The following is a 17,390-nucleotide window of genomic DNA, read 5'->3' on the forward strand; positions in this document are numbered from 1 at the left end:
TTCTCAATGTTTTAGACCCAATGGCTAAAAGGAAAGAAGATCATTTTGTGCCCACTGGGACACAGAAGAAACAGAGGCATGAGCAGGCGAGGCGTTCTGCAGAGGACAGCGAGGAGGATGAGGTGGAGGAGCTCTCCCTGTCTCTGTCCCCCGGGAATTCAGCTGCTCAGTCAGTAAGTGATGTGAGACGGTAGGGTGCTGGGACATGGGCTTCCTGGGAGGCAACTCTGTCCTTGGGGTGCAGTGGACACAGGCTGGGGCCACCTTGACAGCCTAGATCAGAAGGTGAGCAGATGGACAGGGTGACCATTCTTAGGGAGGGGAGGTCTCTTGTCCTGACTTATAGGAGAAGAGAAGAGATTTCTCTGTTCTCCTTAGGCCCCTGAAAGTGCTGTCAAGTGGGTACCACATTTCGAAGGACCCCCAACAGATGAAGTATCTAGGCCAACAACAGGTTCTGGGGGCCCCCAGAGAGAGGCCCGATAGGGCCTGGCAAATTTCCTTGAGATAGATCGGTGCTTGTCTTGCCAAAGAGCGAAGCACAGACAAAATCCCAGGATCGTAGATTCTGGCAGCTCAGCGGGGCAGTGGGCAGAGTCCCAGACTGGAAATACCAAGGCTCAGATTCTCCTCTACCTCGGCTTCCCCAGCTGTAAAATGGAGATCCGAACAGCATCTCCCTCCCAGGTGGTTGTGTGCGCCAGTGAGTTGATAGTTGTGAGCCATAGGGTGCTGGGTGAGCGTAGGCTTTGTTACTTAGAGCTGGAAGAGAACGCCAAGGCCGTGAGCATTCAAACTCAGGACCACTGCCTCAGATCCATGTGCTTGCTGCTTCAGAAACCCAGAACTGGGGCCAGTGGGTATAGACAGGTTACTGGCCTCGGCCTGGAGGTGCCTTCCAAGCAGAGAGCCTCCATCTTCCTGAGCAGACACTATTCCGGCCTTTGTCAAGGCTGGAGATAGATGGGCTTCTTCGGCTGGCAGCAAGGCTGGTCTGGGGAATCTTGAGAATCCTCTCTCCACACGATGTTGAGAGCAGCAAGGAGGGCAGAAGGGCACGGTAGACCCAGGAAAATAACGCTCCCCAGGGGCCTCACTGCATAGCCCTTTCAAATTGGGGTGGTTGAGTTTGTCCTGTCTTCCTTACTGGGCTGAGAGCTCTGTGAATGTGAGTTGTTGTTAGGATCTAACCCAGGCCTCTACCTCTGCAAATGAGGACCATGAGGCCAGTGCTGGGTTATTAATAGGGACATTCTGTGGCCAGCCATCCCTGAGGTGAGCTGCTCTGGGAATCCCAAGGAGGGAGGGAGGGCCCTTGGAGAGAGCGGATGAATGAGTCAGTAATGGCAGTGGGGGGTTGTCAAGGCTTCCTTAAGCCACCTGAAGGCTGCAGCTTGGGTTTTCCTGAGCTTTCCTCACTGCTGCTCCATCCATTTTATTTGTCTTCAGCTTGGTCTGTGGCAGAAACATCAAGATTGATGGGATCCTGTAGTCTGGCAATCTATCTGGCCTTTGCTAGCTGGACAAGGGTGGGGCATTTAGAGAAATTAAGGCTTCTCACCTAAAACTAAAAATCCTTTGGCCCCCGGGTCCCAGAAGAAAGAGGAGGGGCCCCATGGGATTGGCCATCTTCTGTCCTTTGTGTCCTGACTTCCTATGGTCGCGATGTTCATGCTGTGGACGGCCTCCTAGGGAGAGTCTAGTCCCCTGGAAATTGGCCTGGCTCTCGGTCTCTTACTGATGTGAGTGAGAGTCCTTGAGACAGGGCAGGGCTGGGGTCTCTGTCAGCTGCCTGGGGGTGAGGGGGACTTAGGCCACACCCCTCCAACCCTCGTGTTCTCTTTAACAGATGTCAGCTGAAGTCGGGATTATTGAGAGCATCCAGCTGAAGAATTTCATGTGCCACTCGATGCTTGGGCCTTTTAAATTTGGATCCAACGTCAACTTCGTGGTGGGAAACAATGGAAGTGAGTTGGTGTTGGTTTGAGATCCAGACACCCAAAGGCGTTTGCTGTGGGTGTGGGTGGGTGTGGGTGTGTGGGTGTTACACAAAGAGACACCCCCCACCTCACCCCCTGAGGTCTGTGTGCCAGGGCCATCAATGCATTCACCAGGACACCAAGTCCTGGCTCCCAGAGAAAAGGTAACAAGTGACGGCTGTGCCTGGCCATGGCTCAGAGAAGCCTTGACACCTGGCGACCAGACCAGCTCATCAATTATCGATTGTACCTTGTGGTTTTAAAACTCAGAAATCCCTGCCTGCAGGTGAGGTGTGGCCCTTGTCTGTGTACAGCATCTGTGCACTTCTCTATCACAGGCATGTGCTGCCTCTGGGCCGACTGTGGCCCACCCCTGTCTGTCACCAGCAGGAGCCCTTCACCACATGTCCCCTCCTCCCTGTCTGGGCTTCTCACGCCTCCCTCTCCGACATAGTCTTTTGGATTCAAGAACCCCAGCCTCCTGGCTGTTCCCCAGACAAGACCTTCCAGCATTATCTGTGGCCATCCCATGGGCCCGGCATGCTGTCCCTTCTCTTTCTGACCCTTCCCCACCCCCTCCTGATTCTGGTGCTGCCTGCTCTTAATCCTCTCCAGTCTGTCCTGTCCGTGTCTTGTTTATACACCGCTGTTTGCACGTCCTTGAAGGCAAGAGCTGCCTTTGGCCTTTCTTTGTGTCTTCAGTGCTTGGCTCCATGCCTGGCACATAGTAGGCTCTTAATAAATGTTTATTGGCCAACTGACACAACCCCCCACAGGGCAGAGACGCCATCTGTGGGAAAGTGTGTTCCAAGAATGACGTCATTGGGGTACGTCCCTGGCAGTTCTGACCCAAAGCCTATTTTGTCCTTGCTCTTTGGTTGAGTAACTTGGTTATGTTTCGATGTGACCATTTGTGTCATCAGTACGTAGAATACGTAGAACGCTTACACTGAGGTCTTGCATTCTCCCTGTATAGGGTATGTATGTGTGGTGTGTGTATGTCTGTGTCTGTCTGTCTCATGGTGGAGAAAGTCTCCATGTAATGCTTCATTAGTACTTCAAACGGTTGAGCCAAATGTGTAAAACACATTGCGATCTTTAGGTAGGCCTTCCAGCTCCTCGCTTCATCCTGGGTTACTGTGCAATCGCTGTTAGCATTCGTGACCTGAGAGGGGAGGCCGCTCTGGAGCCGTGGCCCTGGCTGTCCTGACAGCTGGTGGCCCTGCATCTCTAGGGAGAAGAGCCCCGGCCTTGGGACCCATGGCAGGCCCTGCTTCCTCCAGCTTTCCTAGTGACTCACATGACTGCTCTCTACTGGGACTTGGTTCACGCTCTTATTTAAGAAGGGAAATGGTTCATTGTAGTTTTGCTGGAATTCAGTCATTATCTTTTCTGTAAACTGATAACGAAAAGCTGTGCTGAAGTTGAAAAGGCATTGTCCTAGGTCAGAATCATTTAGACATTATGTGGAATGTCTGTATTTTTGAGTCCACAGAATGAACAATTTAGTTCTGATCCTTATTTGAAAATACTCATGAAAGCCCTTGTCTGTGATGTTGTACCCAGTGAGATTCATGGCCCCTTAGATCTCAGATTTCAGTCAGGCTCTATGAGGACAGAATCCAGCAGGAAGGATTTGTTAACATGCCTAAGTTCAGAATCCTGCCTGGCTAGTGGTTAGTTCATGGACTGACAAATGAAAATGGGCATGAGAAATGGGTATGATTTCCTCAATGGCACTGTCCGTGCTTCCAGAGACATGATTACTGAGCTGAATTATTTCTCTCCACAATTGGTGGGACTGACAGAGGTGTGTCAGGATACCTTTTTGTCTTTAAGATTTTATTATAATCTATAGGATGAGGAAAATTCTGTCCTCAATTTTGTCTAGAAAGTCCATGTGTCCCACGATGATCCCAGAGTCATAGGTGATTATTGGCAGTGCCTGAGGGCTCCTCCAGTCCCACCCTTTGCTGCAGAAATGAGGAAGCCAAGGCCTGGGCTTCGCAGGCAGGGGCACATGGCAGGGGATTCAAATCCAGTGTTCTCCTCTTGCTTCAGCTGGTGGGAATGAAGCCCTTCTTTCCCAAATGGGCACACTGCTGATTTGTTCTATCTCTTACTCCCTTAGGCGGTAAGAGTGCAGTCTTGACGGCTCTCATAGTTGGTCTTGGAGGAAAAGCCACAGCCACCAATAGGGGCTCCTCTTTGAAAGGGTTTGTGAAAGATGGCCAGAGGTGAGTGAGACGGGGACTGGACTGTCGCTTGTCCTCTCTTTGTGGGGCTCCTCTTGGTTTCCCCAGGGTCCCAGAGTCAGAGCACAAGGCAGTGTCACTGTTCTGGAGTGGGGAACAAGATGTGAATTCAGGCTACAAAGAGAAGCTGGAGCCTGGGAGTGGAGAGAGCCTTGAATTCCAGGATGTGCCTGTTTGAGCATGGAAAGCGTTAGGGACAAAATCTTTGTTGCCTCTGTGCTAATAGACTGGAGAAAGAAGAGAACAGAAGCAGGGAGCCCGAGTCAGTCTGAACTGGGGCCGGGGGCGGGGCGGGGAGGGATGCTGTAGAGACACGTAGGCCGATGGTGGGAGCTGAGCAGGGAGAGAGGCGGAGTTGACTGTCCATGTCCAGCCTGGATGGTTGTGGGATGTCGGCAGTGCCCTGGATAGGAGGAGCTTGGGTTTGTCCTTCACCGGAGGGTTGCCTGTGTCCTCCCCTGCAGGCCCGATGCTTTCCCTGTGGTGACATAGCTCTTTTGATCTCCGCAGTTCTGCGGATGTCTCAATAACACTGAGGAATAGAGGGGAAGATGCGTTCAAGCCAAACGTGTACGGGGATGCGATAACTGTGCACCAGCACATCAGCGTGGAAGGCAGCCGCACCTACAAGCTCAAGGGCCAGACAGGTGAGTCCGGAGCCTGAGCGGATGCTTGGGAGGGAGATGAGTCCCATAGACCGCTGCCTGCCCTTTTCATGGCAGAAAAGAAAGTGAGATGTCTGGGCCGTCTCTGTGTTTTCCCGAGATGTCATCTTGCATGTGGGACACTGCTGGCACCAGACTATCACTCACAAAGTTTGCATGTGGTGTCGTCTCATGCAGCACAAAAGGGGACTCATGTAGGGGGTATCTAAGCTCACCCCCTGTGGCCCCACTGACGAGGGGCATCCAGCCTCTGCTTGTGGACCTTTCTGGGGGGGGGGGTCCCCACCCCATCCTGAGGCACCGTGCTCCGCTCTGGGGCCACTGATTGCCAGGAGCTTCTCCTCGGCTCTGAGCCTCATGCAGCCTCCTTCAGCCATTTCTTGGGAATCCTACATCAGTCTAAACAGTGATCTCTCTGATTTTGCCTCATATCACGGTCGTGACACCCAGCCCTGAATGGGCTGTTTCTGCATTTGTGTATCAGCCTTGCCAGGGCCAAGACCCTTGTCACCAAGAGTTTGACTCTGGGGTAAATTTCCTTAGAGCAGCTCCCCGAGGTCAGCTCGGAATGCTTATGAGGATGCAGGATACAGGGTTACTTTACAAGAGTCGCTATCTGCTGTCTGTGGAGGAAGACAGACCTCTTGAAGTTCTAAAGCTGTCCAGATTAGTCACCTAGCAGAAATAAGTGCAGACAATGGGAAAGGACCTAGGGATGGGGAATGAGAAGCCTCTGGGGGTGGTAGCACAGCTCTGATTGGTGTATGGGAGGGGGCTCCTTGGTGGCTTACGCAGCCTTGCATCACTATGGTGTGTCCTGTTTTGTGTTTTTTATAACTAGGAAACCTGGTTTCTGCCAAGAAGGAAGAACTTATAGCGATTCTTGATCATTTCAACATACAGGTAATGTCAGGAACTCTGTGTCACTTAAGTTTGTATTGTTAGAAAAACAGAAGGGTTATTTTTATAAAGTGTGGTGGTCTCTGAATGTTTCTGCTGCCAAGGCCGTCCTGACCCTGACTCCCCGTGGCCCCACTCAGGGTGAGCATGAGTGAAGGGCTGCTCTGGTGCCTTTGTGTGCTCCCATAGTGCTGTTGGTCTTGGCTTTTCCTCCCTCTCTGCCTTTGCCTATGCTGGTCTTGATCCCTGAAGCACCCTCCTTTCCATCCATTCCAGGCTGCCTTTGACTCCACCTCTTCCAGGAAGCCCGCCCTCATTCCCTATGTGGTATAGCCTTTTCCCCCTTGGCACCTTAGCCTTCTGCTTAACCAGATCACTCAGGTCCTTAGCACAGAGGCTTATAGCCTAATAGCTGAAAACACAGAGCTAGAAGAATGCTTTCCAGCCATTGAGCTCAGTGCCCTCACTGAGAAGGGGACACGAGGAAGGGGCAGGGTCTGGATCTGAACTTGTGCCCTCCAGGCCTTGGTCCAGCTCTTTTCCCTCACCCAACTCCTTCCTGTATAAAACTGGATGCTGCATCCCCCTGTGCGCAACAGGTTACACAAGAGTAGAGATGGCCTATGTCCTTCATTGCTTGGCATCAGGCTGCCTCTAGGAAGCCCTGCCTGGGGATAGCATCTTTGCCCTGCTGCCCCACGCAAGAACCAGACTTGAGCTGGAAGGGACCTCAAGGCCTGGCTCATCCCGACAAAGGGCAGGGGGCCCATCCCCCCTCTGGATGGGATCTGTGGTCCCTGGTCAGGTCCTCTGGGCCTGGGGAAGTGCCAAAGGCCGGCTGGTGAAGAAAACAAGTGCATTTCGGTCTGAAATTGCCCTTTAGGAGAGTACCCAAAGCTGGGGCTTTTCAGAGCTGAAGGTTCATCACTTTTTAATGGAGCCCTCACCTGGAGTCAGGAAAACAAGTTCAGATCCAGCCTCAGGTGGCCCTGGGCAGGTCACTTAGCTAGGCTGCCTCAGTTTCCTCCTCTGGAATGGGGACAGGAACAGCCCCTCCTCTGAGGGTGTTGGGAGGGGCACATGAGGTAATGGTAAAGAGCTTTGCCAGCCCGAAAGGGCTGCGTTTGATGGGTGGCTGCTCTTAGCATTGATGATGGTGAAGACTGAACTGTGGGCAGAACACTGAGCATATGGAAGGAGTTCGCCGACCTGGTGTGGATTGGCCATCTGATCACGTGGGCCAGTCTCAGGCTCACCAAGCCTCAGTTTCCTCTTCAGTCACCTGAGGCAGGCACCCCCGACGAGCTCAGCTCTCAGGTCCCTTCAGTACCAGCGTTGTCTTCTGTGACAGGGACAGCGGCCTAGTTGGTGGCATCACCAAAACCGATGAATACAATTCTCCACGAGGGACCTTGACAGGCATTGCAGCCTGTCCCCTCACTTTAAGTCAGTCAAGGTCCAGGGATGTTGGTCCACTGGCCTTGGAGCCAGTATCACTTCCAGGCCTGGAGGGCCATTGCTCTGGGGGGCTCTGGTGGGCCCTGCCGTGACTGATGATGAGCATCGGCCTTGGCCTGTTGTCATTGTGCCCAGTTGTCCGCCTTCTGGTTTGGGCCCCTGTCCTCCTGCCTCTGGCCTGGCTTACCTGTAGATGTGCTTGATTTCAGGTCCTTGGACTACCTTTAAAGTCTGCTAAGGTGAATTCCAAAAACCTAGTGTGCCATTTTTTCCAGGTGGATAATCCTGTCTCTGTTTTAACCCAAGAGATGAGCAAGCAGTTCTTGCAGTCCAAGAATGAAGGTGACAAATATAAGGTAAGGGAGTCTTCAAAGAGTATCCCGAGGCAGAAGACCCTTCTCTGGGAAGTTTCCCTGCCCTTTGAGCTTGTACTCTTCCTGTTGTCATCCTCCTGACAAGAGGATCTATCATCCTCAAGCCCTCCATTCAAGATAGCGCCCACAGCTGGGGAGGGAGTCAGGTAGAAGGCAGGCTGGCTTCTCCCTTCTTGACCCTGCACCTTCTGGTGGTCTTATCCAAGTGAACTCATCTCTGCGTGGTTCTGTGGGCTTAAGAGATATTCCCACACAAGCATAATGGTCAGGAGTAGAATTTATTAGGGGGAGGAAGCTAAGTCAGCTGTACTAATTAATATTGTTTTAGGTTATTTAAAATAACTACCAGACAGTAGAAGGTTGAAGTATTGCTGTGGTGTAGGAAATGATGAGTTGGTGGGCTTAGGAAAAACATGGAGAGACTCTGACTTAGGAAGGGAGAGAAACAGGACAGACAAGTATAGGACGGTCTGAGCTAAGTATATGTAGGTGTATGTAAGTACATGTGTGTGTACATATATGTACACAACACATATATCTCCACATTTAATTGTGGCCTTGGGGGTGGGGGAGCGCATGGAGACAAAGTAAAATGCGGACAACTCGGAACACAGTGTGTAATATCTACTATACAGGCTTTCCTGAAATTGAAACTTACTGTTCTGTGTTTTAAATCATCTCTTATTCTGCTGTGCACGTGGCAGAGCTTTTCTTCTTTTCTTATTTTGTATTTAAGTTTAAAACAATTAACCAAAAGGGGCGGGGATGGGCAACTAGGTGGCTTGGTGAGTAGAGCACCGGCCCTGGAGTCAGGAGGACCTGAGTTCAAATTTGGCCTTAGACACTTGACACACTTACAAGCTGTGTGATCTTGGACAAGTCACTTAACCTCAATTTCCCTGCCCTCCCCCCTCCAAAAAACAAACAAACAAACAAAAAGGATTTAAGTGCAAAAATAATCCTAGTTGGGGCCAGGGAGGATTAGGTTACCAGTGAGTACTCTTGGAACCCATTCAGAATTCTCCACCCAGTCCAGGTTCAGGGAACGCTGGACAAAAATAACATCAGCTTTCTGGGCATCCTGTCTCCCAGGTGATCCCAGATGAGAAAGGCCTTCTAGGCCTCTGTCCTCCTGGCTCCTGCTTTCAGAGCTGTGTGCAGCTGCCTTAATAGAGAATGAGTTCTCCATTCCCGGACACCCTCAGCCAGGCCAGATGAGCACTGGTTGGGGGATGGTAGAGAGCCAGGAGTGGACAAGGTGATCTCTGGCTTTCCCTCTGAGATGGGGAGGGGTCTGTCAGGATTCATTCTCAGAGTGGAGTTGGAATGGGCCCCCGGGAAGATTGTGCTCCAAGGCCTCATTGGATCCTCGCTCCTCCAGGGCTGTACCTTCAAGGAGGCTTCAACCAGGCTGCTGGGCCTGGCTTGGCCTCCTGGGAAGGGGGAAGGGAGAGCTCAGTTCAGATCCAGCCTTGGGCACCAACCCCAGGCAGGTCCCTTTACAGCCTTCAGGTTCCTCATCTGGGAAATGGGCCAAGTCCTAATACTGCCCCCCACCCAGATCGGTTTTGTGCCACACTGAATTCTTGTCTTTCTGTTGGTTTAGTTCTTTATGAAAGCGACCCAGCTGGAGCAGATGAAAGAGGATTACTCCTACATCATGGATACTAAAGCCAGGACCCGGGACCAGATAGAGCAAGGGGAAGAGGTGCGTGAGAGAAACTTGGACAATGTGGCTTGTTCCCAGGGCCGGGGTTCGGGGGTCGGGGCCTGTGGTTTCTGGCCCTTGGGGCCAGGGCTCCCTTCGCCTCCCCTGCCGTCCTGTCCCAACCTGCATTGGCCAGTTAGTGAAGCCTTTCTGATAAAACGTGAGTATCTGTAGGCATCAATGCAGCATCCACCCCATATGGGGGATTGGGGATGCCAAGAAAGAAAGGTAAGCCTCTGTGCACCAAGGGTGGGCGGGCATGAGCACATGGGCGGAGGGTTCAGGAAAGGCTCCCTGCAGAAGATGGGGGCCTAGGCTACTTGTGAAGGACCAGAAGGGTGGAAGTGAGGCAAGGGGGCCTTCCAGATGGACACGGGCTGATGTGAGGGTGCAGAGACCAGAGAAAGAGCAGTGTGTGTGAGAAGCAGATAGAGAGTGTGCAGGGGAAGGGTCTCTCCAGGGCTGTCCTCCACAGAAAGGAGAGAGTGAGGTTCTTGTCAGTGATGCTAGGAATCAGGGCCATGATGGAAGGGCCTCTGTCTCAGAGGCTGTAGAGAGCCATGTCCACACCTTGCCAACTGTGAGGGGTGGACTGGGGTGGGTAGGAAGAGATCCCAAGCAGGAGGTGATGGCTGGACAGCGGCAGCCGCTGCGACAGTGGAGGGAAGGGGGCAGCAAGGTTTGACAGTAGATTGGTTCTGTGGAGGTGGAGGCCAGATGCTGAGATCCCACAGCCACGAGGCTAGAAGGAGGGGGGTGTCTTCCATAGAAATAGCAATGTCAGGAAGAGGGTGAGTTTGGGAAGAGAAAAAGGAGGAGTTTGGTTTGGGACATGCTGTTTGAAATGTCCAATGGGTATTTGGTGTTGAGTGCAGGAGGGGAAAGCAGGGTGGGCCTGCCCACCTGGGGGTGGTCTGCGTTCAGTTTCTCTCAGCTGGTGGGGAGACCCACGGACATCCAGGACAGTGTGGGTGACCGCTCATGGGAAGGGGTCCCTGGGGCATGAATAACCAGCCAGAAGGACCAAGGAGAGAGCCCCAGAGGGGGTGGCTCATGTCTTGTAGGGAGGTCTGGGAGAGAACAGTTCTGGTGCAGCACTAGAGTCCATCAGCAGGGGCTGAGAACTGAGTGAGAGGAAAGGAATTGGAGGCATCCAGTGTAGACACTTTTCTTAGTAGTCTGGCTGAGGATGGCAGAAGAGGGGTAGAATTGGGGCTGGCTTGGTGGTGTAGCAGCAGGAAGGAAGGAACAAATCAATAGATAGTGAAAACCAGGGATGTGCTGGTCACTATGCTAACAGTCCATGTCTTTCTTAAACCTCTGCTGTGTATGAGACCTTCCCAGGCCCTCCAAGAGCTCCCATCCTCCTTTGCCTGAGCTAGCAGCTCAGGGAGCCCTGTGGTCCAGGCAGTGAGGACAGGCTGGTCCTTGGAGGATGCCAGGGGTGCTCAGAGGCAGAAGGGCTGGAGGCAGGTTGGCCCTTCGTGGGGAGCAGGATGCATTTGCTGCTGTGGGCCAGCCTCGAGAGTGCAGACTGACCTCCCACCCTTCCTTCCTGGGCCAGAGCCTGTGAGTTAGAAGCAGCCCTCCTTGGAGAGGCTTGCCAGCTCCCCTCATTCCCAGGCTGAGGAAACGGGCTTTGAACAGATTTCTGTTCTCTCCCGGACTTGCTGCCGAGGCCGGTGAGGACAGGAGCCTTGGCTGTCTGATCGCCCCACATGGTCCCATGCTCCTGAAATGAGGCTCCTTGGATTTGAAGAAACTGAGTTATTTAAACAAGGGTGACAGTGACACCTTATCTCACCCGTTGGTGCCTCTGTAGACTGCGGCTCAGGTCAGAACTCTTCACTGGCTGGCTCATCTTCAGAATGTCTTCATTTTTAAAAGCAGTCAGTTACTGAAGGCAAACAGTGAGCAGTTTATCAAAATAATTTAAGCCTATTCAGAAACATGCACAAAACTGTTTCCAACTTTATTGGGCAAAAAGCCCGATTGTCTCCTAGAAACAGTCATGAGAGCGCATAGCAGAGCTGTATGTTGTGCCGATAGCAGTCCAGAGAAACTCACGCTCGCCCTTCCTGGCTCCCCTGCCCAGCTCCTGCTGCAGCCCAGGACGTCCCTGGCCGGCTCTCCAGCCGTTCTGAGGAGACAGAAAATGCCGTTGTTTTGTTTCACAGCGGCTCCATGAGCTCCGGCGTCAGTGCTTGGAGAAAGAGGAGCGTTTTCAGAGCATTGCCGACCTGAGCGTGATGAGAAAGAAGCTGGAGGATCTGAAGCAGGAGATGGCTTGGGCCCTGGTACGCCTTCGTGGGTCTCTTTTCATGTTGAAACATCTTGGGTTCTGGTGGGAGCTTCAGGGGGTCTTGTGCTTGCTTCTCTCATAGGTGGGCGAATACGAGAAGGAAATTGAAGAAATGAAAAGCGACGTGAGTGTTGGAGAGCAGCGGACTGCCCGACTGACCCAGAAGCTGGAGGAGTGGCAGGTGAGTGTTGGCATGGTGGATGCCGTGCCCCCCTGGCAAAGAGGCTCCCTTTGAGAGACCTTGGTGAGGCCCTTCCCCCTGGGCACCGCTTCCCCCATCCCCCGTGAAGCTGATGAAGATGGGCTGGCCAAGCGCAAGGCCCTTCCAGGCAGTGAGGCAGCTTTGAGTTAGGAGCTCCACTGTTACTGCCTGGCCCAACATGACATCGCTGGATGGTGCTATGCTGCCTAGGTCTTTAGAAGGCGGACTAGGTTTGTGTCTTAGGCTTGTCCCGAGCCTGGTCTCCCTTAGATTTGGCATTGTAGGTCAGAAAGGCCATCACAGTGTTGGCTCAGGGAGTTTTAAGCCATTTTCACTCCTTTTTCTGTTCAACTTTGCATGGATTTGGACATGGGGGTTTTAAGAGGTGCCTTTTTTTTTTTTAAAGGCCAAAGTCAATGTAGCCGAGGAAAAGTTTAAGGCTATTCAGGATAACTTGGAAAAGATTAGCGAAGAGGCCATTGCCCTGGAGCCCAAGTGCATTCAAGCCAAGGAAGACCTGATAAATAAGAAGAAGGCTTACAATGATGCCGAGGTGAGGGGCGGGGGCCTCCGGGGCCAGGCGGGACGGGGGGGGGCATCCCTGAAGATCATCTCGGGGACCCTCCGGGTGGGCAGCTTTTGGTCTCCTGGGGCTGTGGTTGCCTGGGCACTTCAGTCTTTACCCAGAACATGGACAGCTCAGGGCTCTTTGGGGCCCTTTTTCTGATCATGTCCAGCCTCAAAAGGTTTCTAGGAAAATGATCCATTTTTCCCTGCTTCCCTCCTGCGGCCCCTAATGTTTTGACATCAGGTTTTACACAATCGCTGCCGTAGTGAATTTAGAGGATTGGAGAGGGATGGTGAGCAGCTGAGGAACCGAATCGCGGAGCTCAAGAGGAGGTATCGGGATTGTTGGTGACCGGGGGGCTGGGGGCAGGGGCAGGCTGCGGCTGAGGGCTTTGGGCTCACGTGGCATGCTGCCGTCTCTTCGATCCCCACAGTGCCGATCAGCGTTTGGAACCAGCGAGGCAGGAGAGGCAAAAGAAGATTGCTGCGCTGAAGGAAAAGATCGAGAGCTGTCAGGACCAGGAAGACCTCCTGGGACGAGAGATAGAGCGCTTCCAGCAGACTATTGAAAAGGACAAAGAAGAACGTTCCAAAATCCTGTATGTTGGGCATCGGGCTGGGCCAAGGCTCTTTGCTCCCCAAAGCTTTAAGCCAGCGACCCGCCAGCCATGCCCTCGGGCATCCTCCAGCCTTCCCTTTCAGCCTGCCTTTCCTCTCCCCACCTGCCCCTGCTTAATCTCACATTTTCAGGGTCCCCAGTGACCTCTGTGACCCCACCCCAGGTATGGAGTTGATAGAACTTCAGATAAATGGAACCCAGAGGGATCTTAGACATCATTGATCCTACTTCTCCCATTTTATAGATGGGGAAATTGAGAACTTTCCAGTCAAAGTGACTTGACCACGAGAGACAACAGAGCTCAGATAGGAACCGTGGTCCCTGGACTGGAGCCTAGTGCAATTTCTCCTGCTTGTTTGCCCAGCACAGCAGCAGGGAGGGGGAGGAGGTCAAAGAGAGTGTTCTTTCCTCCAGGGTCCTCTCAGCCCTCCCTGCAGAGGGTGGGAATCAGTCTCAGTGGGGCTGGGTTCCTTTGGTAGTGAGGCAGTTGTCCCCACCCCCATATTCCCACCCCACCCCCTGGCCACCTATGCATTAGCCTCCTGTGATCCGCCATCACCTTCTCTAGACAAGAAGTGGCCGATGTGCAACAGTTCCTGAATACCAAGCGGAAACACCTGCATCACCTGAAGGAAACCAGGACCAATCGGCTGAAGCAGTTTGGCTCCCAGGTGCCAGCCCTTCTGGAAGCCATCGACGAGGCCTACAAGAAGGGGCAGTTCACTCGCAAGCCCGTGGGTCCACTAGGTAGGGGGCAGCCAGGCCTGGGCAGAGGGGCCCTGCCCTGGCGGGATTGGGTCACTAGCGCCAGGCAGAAGGGCCTTCAGATGCAATAGACCCTCACTTGTGTCAGTCATATAGCCAGGGTTTGGGGCTGGCTTGGTATCCATCCAGCCTTGGCAGCGGGAGCTTCCTCCTGTCCATCCTTCCATCCCAAGATCCCAGGGATGAGACCTCTCCCTCCTCACACCTTTGCCCTGTGCTGTGGGAGACGTGGCTGTCAGCTGACAGGCCTTGACACCCGCTTTCTCTCTCCCTCTCTCTCTAGGTGCCTGCATCCGCCTGCGAGACCCCGAGCTCGCCTTGGCCATCGAGTGCTGCTTAAAGGGCCTTATTTTTGCCTTCTGTTGTCACAACTATAAAGATGAGCGAGTCCTCCAGGGGCTCATGAAGAAGCTGTATCCCCCAGCATCTTCCCGCCCACAGATCATAGTCTCAGAGTTCCGAAATGAAGTGTATGACGTCACACGCAGGTAAGGCCCCTGCCGGCCACCGCCCCGGCTCAGGCAGTCATCGGCGTGCTGATTGACGGATCAAGCACTAGACCTGAGTTCCAATATGGCCTCAGACAGCAGCTGTGTGACCCTAGTCGAGTCACTTAAACATTGCTCATCTGCAAAGCAGGGGTAATGATAGGGACAGCCTCCCAGGGTTGTTGTGAGGGTCCAATGAGATCGTGCTTGGGGGCGGTGGTTGTCCTTGGTGACGTCACTACATTGGGGTCACGGTACAGTCTGTCCAGTTGTGGCTGATCAGACCAGTGCCACAGGTAGGGCATACATGGTCTGTGTGAACATCGGGGGCAGATTCTCATGTTTCTTTTGAGCTGCTTCAGTTCTGCTTTGCTCACAGAGTGCAGCGCCTTCTCTGATGAGGGCATGCCGTGCTGAGCGGTCTTGTGCCAGTATCTCCCATGTCACACAATTCCAGAGGCCTTGACAGTGTCCTTGTGTTGTTTCTTCTGCCCCCCCCCATGTTATGAGTGCCTGCCCTGCCTGAGTTCCCCGTAAATAATCTTTTAGGCAAATGTACATTTGGCATTTGCACAGTGTGGCCCAGCCCATCAGACTGTGCTCTCTGCAGGAGAGTCTGAAGGCCTAGTGGGGTAGCTTGAGAGAGGACCTCAGTGTCTGGGATCTTATCATGCCTGGTGATGTTTAGAGTCTTCCTAAGACAATTCAGATGGAAGCAATTCATGTTTGTGTAGTAGGTGCTTAATAAGTACTGGTTCCTTCCTTTTCCTACTTCACGCATTAAATTGTGAGCCCCTTGAGAGCAAGGAATGTCTTTCAGAATAGGACCTGGCACACAGCGGGTGTTTCGTCCGTTCTTGTTGACTGACTAACTAGAACTAAATTAAATGTTCCGATTCCAGTGTCAGAGAACAAGATGCCAGTGTCAGCTCTTCTCTCTGTGTGACATAATTGTGGGCTGGTGAAATAGGATTGACTTCATGGTCTAACCAATGGAATTGGCATACCAGGGTGATGGAAATCTTTCATTTTCCATTTATGCTATCTCTCATAGATACTTGGTGGGCTGTTTCCTGTGACTATTGGCCTCACTTGGCTAAGACTTGACTTGTGGAATGATTGAATTAAGGGAAGGGGTTTTAGGCCATTCCTCAGATGGGAAGCTGAAGGAGAATCTGAGCTCAGTTGCCTGATGCCAACTCTGTAGGTGTGGAAACTCACCTAGTCTGAAGGAATTAATCTGTAAACTGCTTTGGTTCATCCAGAAGAGAGTCTGGCTGACTAGCTTTATGTCCTTATGTGATGGAAAAGATTAAGATTCTGGTTAACTATTTGTTCGACTTTTAGGACATTGAAGAAAGCATGGGATTATGAGTCTGCCTATTTTACCTTTCATAGTCTAGAAGAATGTATCAGATTGCAGTATGTAAAAGAATTTCTTCCTCCCCTCTCTCGGACAGAAATTTTCTTTCCAGAAACTCCAATCTAGGCTTGGGGTGGTCATTATTTTTTTTTTACTTCTGAACCTGTGCTTAAACACGATAAAACCTAGGTTCTTACCTCTGTAATTTGTGTATCATGGCAGATTTGCTTCAGCAACAATGATCCACCACACAAACTAGAGGAGAGATTTCTACACGTCAGTGGAGTTTTCATTTTCCCATTAGTAATTTATTATGTTACAAAAATCTATTCTTCATGGTAAAAAAGCACCAAATTAGCATCACTAGTAATGAATGTGACACGCTGGGGGAAGGAAACAGGAATAAGTATTTAACATAGTGTGTTCAGTCCTGCGCTAAGCACTTTACAGACCTTATCTCAGTGATTCTCACAACAGCCCTGAAAGGGAGGTGCTCTTACTATTCCCATTTTTCAGTTGAGGAAACCGAGGCAGAGAGACTAATTGTCTTTTCTGCCTAGTAAGTGAGAATTTGAACTCGGGTCTTCAGACTCCAGAGGCCCCATGCTGTGAGGGACCTCTTTCTCTTTGATATAATACAAGAAAGCTCACGTGCTGGGTCATTCTCCTAGGCCACATTCTCCTTGGAGATGCACACATCTGTAGCGTGTCGGGCTCTGCTGGCCACCCGGGGGAGGAATTTGGGCCAGGCACATCCTGCCTGTTCTTGTCGTCCAAAAGGGGTTTTCACCATTTAGGGTGGGAAGAGTACACTGACTTTGTTCTTCTTCCCTCCCAGAGCGGCTTATCACCCGGAGTTTCCCACAGTGCTCACAGCTTTAGAAATAGACAATGCAGTCGTGGCCAATAGCTTGATTGACATGAGGAGAATAGAGACCGTGCTGCTAATTAAAGTAAGACCACACATCTTCAGTGTTGAATCCACTGGGTGAGATGTGTCCTTTCTTCTCTTAACTGCTCTCATTGTGTGACCGATGTTGGTGAGATGTGTCCTTTCTCTGCCTAACCCCTGTCATTGTGTGACGAGATGTTTGTGCTTGTCTCATTTTTTCTCACTGGAACAAGACCAAAGAGAGTGACAATTATTGCCCAAGAAAACCTTGCCCCCTTTGGTCACTAGCAGTCGAACACAAATAATTCTGCATGTGACCAAAGCGAGTGTCCTGTGCGTCCTCAGTCTGGGAGCCCCCCAGCTGCCCCGGATCCTGGTGTTGCTCAGCCGCAGACATCCTCAGTCACCGTAGCTGCTCAGGCCCAATCCATCGTGTTTGGTGCACGCTGAAAGGTTGGGACTTTGTGAAACAGTGACAATATCCCTTGATGGGTTACATGCCCATTTTCCACTGCGTAGTGCCCTCAGGGTTACCAATTGGCCAGGAAGGCCTGGCAGGGGCAGAGGTGTGTCTGAGTGAAAATTTGTGCAGGCAGCTGTTCTTGTTCATCCAGACCCAAGGGCGAACCAGTCCAAGGATCCCTCAGTATTTGGCTCATGAAAGCCTGTTTGGATTCCACAGCTCCCTTTAGCAAAGAAGGAAATACTCTGATTTGTTTCAGATCGACCCCCACCAGTGGCTCCTCTGTCTCCCTCCTTGTTTGTTCCTGAAACGGTCACGTGCACCCATACACCTTCCCTCTCCATAGGCTGCACCCTGAGCCTCTCTCGCTTCTCCTATCCTTACCGAAGG

At 52.0% G+C, this 17,390-nt stretch overlaps 1 protein-coding gene across 3 annotated transcripts in view; it reads left to right on the top strand.

Moving 5' to 3' along the window:
* Positions 1 to 17,390, top strand: part of SMC6 (structural maintenance of chromosomes 6) — a 50,802-nt gene that overhangs the window by 10,467 nt on the left and 22,945 nt on the right. For all 3 annotated transcript variants that reach the window (XM_036748612.1, XM_036748613.1, XM_036748614.1), the window contains exons 3-17: positions 16 to 173; positions 1,850 to 1,967; positions 4,111 to 4,216; positions 4,745 to 4,881; positions 5,741 to 5,802; positions 7,533 to 7,613; positions 9,238 to 9,339; positions 11,517 to 11,636; positions 11,724 to 11,822; positions 12,250 to 12,396; positions 12,655 to 12,743; positions 12,845 to 13,009; positions 13,598 to 13,776; positions 14,078 to 14,282; positions 16,484 to 16,598. In XM_036748612.1, coding sequence (XP_036604507.1) covers positions 21 to 173; positions 1,850 to 1,967; positions 4,111 to 4,216; positions 4,745 to 4,881; positions 5,741 to 5,802; positions 7,533 to 7,613; positions 9,238 to 9,339; positions 11,517 to 11,636; positions 11,724 to 11,822; positions 12,250 to 12,396; positions 12,655 to 12,743; positions 12,845 to 13,009; positions 13,598 to 13,776; positions 14,078 to 14,282; positions 16,484 to 16,598 — 1,878 coding nt within the window. In that variant the 5' untranslated portion in view covers positions 16 to 20. The remainder of the gene's footprint in view (positions 1 to 15; positions 174 to 1,849; positions 1,968 to 4,110; positions 4,217 to 4,744; positions 4,882 to 5,740; positions 5,803 to 7,532; positions 7,614 to 9,237; positions 9,340 to 11,516; positions 11,637 to 11,723; positions 11,823 to 12,249; positions 12,397 to 12,654; positions 12,744 to 12,844; positions 13,010 to 13,597; positions 13,777 to 14,077; positions 14,283 to 16,483; positions 16,599 to 17,390) is intronic.

This window comes from Trichosurus vulpecula, chromosome 3 (assembly GCF_011100635.1).
Source record: "Trichosurus vulpecula isolate mTriVul1 chromosome 3, mTriVul1.pri, whole genome shotgun sequence".
Lineage (NCBI taxonomy): Eukaryota > Metazoa > Chordata > Mammalia > Diprotodontia > Phalangeridae > Trichosurus > Trichosurus vulpecula.